Raw genomic sequence first — 6,092 nt, forward strand, 5'->3', positions numbered from 1 at the left:
TTTTTTTAACGCAGAAAAAAAAAAAATTTGGTTCGGTCGATATTAATAATGATAACTCGTTTAATTATAAAAAAAAAAAAGTTTTGATAAATCAAACGCGTTTTAAAAATTAAAAAAAAATTGAATTTGATTATATTCTATCATTGTATTATTTGTTTTACAATATCGAGTCAAATTATGATGCAAATTTTTTTATTTATTAAAGTTCCCGTTATTCAACCAAAAAAAATAAATTAAAACTTTTATTCTTCCTTTTATTTTTCCTTTTATTAAGTGAAAAAAAAAAAAAAAAACGTGAATAAAATAAAAAAAAAAAAAAAAAAAAAGGTATTTAACTTTTAACGGTCTTTTTTGACCTTTGCCATACTTTTTTAACGAGTAAAAAAAAAAATTATTTTTATTTATTCAATTAATTATTTATGATATAAAAGTTTATTTTAAACTTGTTTTATACTTTTGTAAAATGAAATGAATACATATTTATTATTTAAAATTGGCCTATAATTTTTTAAATGTAGACTAAGAAAAAATGTTCGACTTAATAAAATCAATGTTTTTTCTTTTTTTTTTTTTTTAATCACAACAATCACGTGATTATTTGTTTTTATCGTTGAGGTTCTTTTGGCATAAACATATTAGTAAACTTGATAAAAAATTTCCTTAAGAATCGCATAATTCTCGTTTAAATATTTTTTTTCGAAATAAATTATTGAAACTTTAAATAACGAGGCATTTAAAAAAAAAAAAAAAGCAGAAGAAAAAAATTTTTTTTCCCTTACTTGATACCCAAGTTTAGAAGGTTCTAAATGATTTTCAAATATGGATGTGTTTGTCCATCCGTGAATGGATGTTACAGGAAGTACTTCTAAAAGATTATCATTATAATTAAGAGGATCCGAATTAAATAATCCAATCCAATCTCCTGGATTATTGGGAGCGTATTCCCATTGAATTTCAAGCCTTCGTACAGCTCCTGCTTTTCCCAATGCAGATACGAGTATTTCAATATGTAATCTTTGACAAAAATCTAAAATAAAATTTTTTTATTATAACGTTTAATTAATAATTTTTAATTATTATTATTATTTAATAATTTACGTTAATATTAACAAATTTTCATAGAAAACAGAGTAACATTTAAATAAAAATTAAAATTATTTTAAAAGTAATTTTTTTTTATTTGTTAACTATTCGAATTTCGAATATATTTCGAATTCAATTGCTATTTAAATATTATTTATTTTTTTTTTGAGTCAATAAAGACAAAAAAAATTTTTTTTTTAATGATAAATGAATTTTTAAAGAAGAAAATTATTAAAAGTTTTTTTTTTGTTATCAACAATAAAGTTTTAAAATTTTTTAAAGTTATTTTAATTATAAACTTTGCCTTGTCACACATGATTTTAAGGTTAAATAAATTGACATTAAACTAACCTTGTTCCTTGAAATAATTAGACTGTTATAATAATAATAATAATAATAATAATAATAATAATAATATGAATTACTCACTTGTCAAAATGTAACCTCCTCTTTTTTGAACATTTTTACAATAGCACATTTGAGTTATGAATAAAAAATAAATAAAATGAATGTTTTTCATTATGAAAATACAAAAGCACAAAACACTTTTAACAACTGGACCAAGGTTCCATGAAATGAAAAAAAAATTTTTTAAAAAAAATTAATTTAAAAAATCACATATCATCATCATCTATCACTAACTACATCACAGTTGTAACATTTAACTGGTTTATTTGTTAGCTTAAAAAAAAACTACTCATGTATTGTTTTGCAAACAGTTAATAAATCAGGCAAAAGTGTGGTTTTTTTTTTTTTTTGTTATTTGTATATTGATGACACTTTAGTTATTTACTTCCGACTTTTTTTTTTTTTTTTTTTTGGCCTGAATGAATTTTTTAATTGTATTTTCAATGTCACTGTAATTAATTTATTCAATGATAACCTACCGTGAAGATAATTAATGTTAAAAAAAAAAACTTGTAATATAAATAACCACAAAAAACTACTCAGTAGAAAAATAATAATAATACTCTTTAAATTTGTGTTTTCTCTTTAAATAAAAAATAAAAAAAAAAAAGAAAAACTTAAATCTTAAATGTGTAACGGTACTTAACGATGCTTTTAAATCATTTCCTTATATATATATATATATATATATAATTAAAATAAAATTCATTATAAATTTATAATATGAAAATACATTGTTGAAAAAAAAAAAAGTAATAATAAATACAATAATGAATGCCAAATTTTTTTTTTTCGTTGAAAGAACTTTAACCGACGGTTATTACAAATATTTTTTTTTTTTATAAAAAAAAATCTGATATTGTACTTAAGTGAATTTTATTTACATTTTCATATTATATAATATTTTAAAAATAAAAATAAAAATACTATACTTATAAGTATATTACATTTAAAGTGAGAGTGTGTATATATTTATATGTAAAATATACAAAAATAACAATTTTTTTTTTTTTTTTTTTGACTAGTTTTTATTTTTTAGTATTAAAAATTATTTTTATATCTTATTACATATAAATATCATTAATAATAATTGTTAATAAAGTTAAATTAGCATAAATTTAATTGGTCTCTGTTTCCATCGAAAGATTCTCTGATCTAAAAAAAAAAATTTTTTTTTTTTTATTTTAAATGCAATAATAAAAATTAAATTTTGAAGAAAAAAAAAATTTTAAACAATTCATATTTCATTTGTTTGTTGCTTACAACTGTGAAGATAAGCCATCAACTGGATCTTCTTCATTATCCTCCAACAAACACAAAAACGCATCATTTTCATAAGTTGAAAAAAAAAATCTAAAAAAAAAAAAAAAAAAAGACCATAATTTTATGGGAAAACAAAAATGGCAAAAATTATTAAAAATAATTAATTAGTCCTTACTCTGGATGATCCCAATTTTTTCTATCTGGTAGAGTGAAATGATTTGATTGCGTCATATGTTCTAGTAATGAATCTGGATTGGGAAATACTGATTGGCAATTACTACAGCGACAAAAACGAATTTCTCTTCTAATAAAGTTAACAATTTTTACCTAGAAAATTAAATAAATTATTGCACCTCATTAAAAATTTTAAAAAATTCATTAAATTTAAGTTTAGCAAAAAAAAAAGAAAAAGAAAAAATTTGATAATAAACCTGTTCGTAAAAATTGAGTTTCTTCATTACTGAATAATATGAAAAGTTGTGGGCAATAAACATGTGATTTATAATATCCTCCCATTCTTTACAAGAAAAAGGACAAAATAAACAAACAATTGAAGGGGGTTCTTCTAACCAATCTGACCAGTCAACCCCTTCTTCCCTCCATTGTGACCATGCATCCTCTGGCTGTGATTCTTCAATGTCTTCACGATGATGGCCTCCTTCTACATAATTAATTACATAAAAGCGATCATATTCTTTATTTTTACGATTTATCCTTTTATGAAATTTTTTACGCATATGTTCTTTGAGTATCGATCGATCCCTAAATATATGTTCACAATATATGCATTCCAATCTAGAGTAATATAAAATAAAAATTTAACTCGATAAAATTTTATGCTTATTGAAATTACTAAAATACTACAACGATAAAAAAAAATTTAAAAATGCACCACTTACTTATTTAATTTTTCTTCTAATTTATCTAAAAGTTTATCGATAAATACTAAATTGTCAGGTATTCCTAATTGTAAATTATGCTGATAAGACAAATGAGTTAAATAGTCATACCTAGAAGTTTTTTCAACATGTCTACAAAATAAACACTGTTTCACAAAAAATCTATCTTCTCTTTCTTTTTTTTGATATTCAAGAACCCATTCCTAAAAATACATAGCTTAAAATAGCCAATAATAATAATAATAATAATAATAATAGCTGACAACATGACAAATTGTCATGTTCAAAAGTGATAATATTAATAATAATAATCATAAAATTTTTCAAAAATAATGTAAGTTAATTGAAATATTTGTATCACAAGAAAAAAAAAACCAAAATAATTAAATAAAACTTAAAATATAGGAATTTAGAAAGGAAAAATTCTAGGAAAAAGGGAAATAAAATGAATGTATTTTTGATGATAGTAGAAACACTGGGAGTTACTTTAGAATTGCTACAGGCCACTTGAAGAATATTTTTGGAAAACTTAAAAAAAATCTGAGAAAATTAGGTTATGCAGGATGGCCATTTTTAAGAACAGTAAGGTTAGCACCAGCAAGATTCGAAAATTGTCTGAGAATTCAGACAGAAATTTAGAACAAATGCTGTAAAAACTTATTAACTTCAAGAACCGACATGTGAAAATGAAAATGATATTAACAATAAAACATAGGTTTTTAAATAATTAAAATATAAACCTATGTTTATTTAAATATTTGAGTTTAAATTTTCTTTTAAATTATGATTATTGAACACTTAACTTACTAATCTTTTAGCAGCAAGACCCTTCCTAAGAGCACTATCTTCTGGATGAAGTTCAGAAAGAACATAATATTTATCGTTTTCTAATTGTTCAAAATTTAAAATTGTGCAGAAAGAAGAAAAAGGCTGCTCTGAAAATCTTATTTTCCAGTAATCAAAATACCTTAAAATTTTATTGTATACATGAATTATTTTAATTTAATTTCCTTTGTCAACAAATTATTTAAGAAAATAGAAACTTACCCTTTAATGCTGGCTATGGAATTAGGATCTTCTACATATAATTTATGGCTCGATTTTAAATGGGTAAATAAAAGATCTTTACCAACTGACAAGTCAAAATTTTGATCACACAGTGGGCAAGAGCATTTTTCATTTTCCCATGGCACAAAAGAAAATGGTAGCAATATATTGGGTGGCTCAGGAAAAGTTAAAGGCTCAAGCATATCACAAGCTCTATCTGGAAAGAAAAATAAATGGGTCAAAACAAAAAAATAATCCAAAGAATAAAATAAAAAATTAGAATCTAGCTTAAATTCATTTCCGTCTCATTAAACGAAATTGTAATTATTTCAATCAAAAAAATAATAATAATAATAATAATAATAATAATAATAATAATTAAAAGATAAATATTAAATTTACTTATAATAAAAACATAGAAAAAATTAGAACGTAGATGGTTGTTGTTCGTGGCAGTAGAAATTTAAAATACGTTACTATTTCGGAAACAATATTTGAGTATTATTAAAACTTTCAAAAATTATAAAATTTTCTATTATGATAACACATCACAAAGTTGATGGTTACGAAAATTTTTTAAAGTTATTAGGCATTATCGATTGCAAAGGAACCGTTATACTGTACTTTTGTGGTTCTCCTAATCCTGTAGGCCTCAGTTGGAATCCGAAATGCAATAGAAGTTAGTTTTTTTAATTTTTTTGTTTCTTGAATCATCAATTACATTTCGTTTCTTTAATATGCCACCTTAAAGTATTTGAGTTTTCATTTATTGATTATAAATTAAAAATTTTCAGGTGGGCCCATTGTTCATAGCGTACTTAAAAAAAATGAAAGGAAAAATTTTCATTTTGTACATGTTGGAGTTGGCACTTACAACGAGTAGGTGACTAACCCTAATTGTAAAGTTAAAAAATTGTAAACAATATAGTAATTAATGTACATTAAATAATTTTAATGTTTAGGTGGAATGACCCGTTCTGTCCTTTCAAAACCCACAAAGACATTCAATTGAAACATTTACCTACAATCATTTACTGGCGTAAACCAACAAGATTATGTGGAACTGAGTGTTGTGATCAAGAAAAAGTAAATCAGATGATTGAAAATTTACCGTAAAAATTACTTGTTTCGGACATTTAAAATTTTAATTAAATTTTTTGTTATAAGAAACACCAAAAATATAACAAACATAAATTATTATCTCAGTTTTTACAAAAAACACAATTAAATCCTTTTAAATTTTTTAAATTAGTAATAAAAAAAACATTTCTAAAAGTATCAGTATCTGTCATTCTGTACATCTCAGAATTTTAATTCTGCTTTTCCTAGTTTGCTAGTAAAGTAAATAATCATTATATGTTTGTTTTTGGTACCATATGATGTGCCCAGTAT

At 22.7% G+C, this 6,092-nt stretch overlaps 3 protein-coding genes across 3 annotated transcripts in view; 1 reads left to right on the plus strand and 2 right to left on the minus strand.

Annotated features, from left to right (window-relative positions):
- Positions 1–1,561, minus strand: part of Phum_PHUM012560 (uncharacterized protein) — a gene marked incomplete at both ends in the record, with an annotated part of 3,246 nt that extends 1,685 nt beyond the window's left edge. The window contains 2 exons of the mRNA XM_002422731.1: positions 780–1,014; positions 1,509–1,561. Of these exons, the coding sequence (XP_002422776.1) occupies positions 780–1,014; positions 1,509–1,561 (288 nt within the window). The remainder of the gene's footprint in view (positions 1–779; positions 1,015–1,508) is intronic.
- A 1,364-nt stretch (positions 1,562–2,925) lies between these two features.
- Phum_PHUM012670 (zinc finger protein, putative) lies at positions 2,926–4,903 on the minus strand (the record flags this gene model as incomplete). The annotated part of the gene is made up of 6 exons (XM_002422732.1): positions 2,926–3,081; positions 3,186–3,549; positions 3,654–3,822; positions 4,130–4,159; positions 4,457–4,620; positions 4,701–4,903. 6 exons carry the CDS (start codon positions 4,901–4,903, stop codon positions 2,926–2,928), a joined length of 1,086 nt encoding a protein of 361 aa, XP_002422777.1.
- Positions 4,904–5,237: 334 nt separating this feature from the next.
- Positions 5,238–5,816, plus strand: Phum_PHUM012680 (uncharacterized protein; the record flags this gene model as incomplete). The annotated part of the gene is made up of 3 exons (XM_002422733.1): positions 5,238–5,379; positions 5,495–5,579; positions 5,663–5,816. 3 exons carry the CDS (start codon positions 5,238–5,240, stop codon positions 5,814–5,816), a joined length of 381 nt encoding a protein of 126 aa, XP_002422778.1.
- Between the last annotated feature and the right edge of the window lie 276 nt (positions 5,817–6,092).

This window comes from Pediculus humanus, genomic scaffold (assembly GCF_000006295.1).
Source record: "Pediculus humanus corporis 1103172107371 genomic scaffold, whole genome shotgun sequence".
Classification (NCBI taxonomy): Eukaryota; Metazoa; Arthropoda; class Insecta; order Psocodea; family Pediculidae; genus Pediculus; species Pediculus humanus.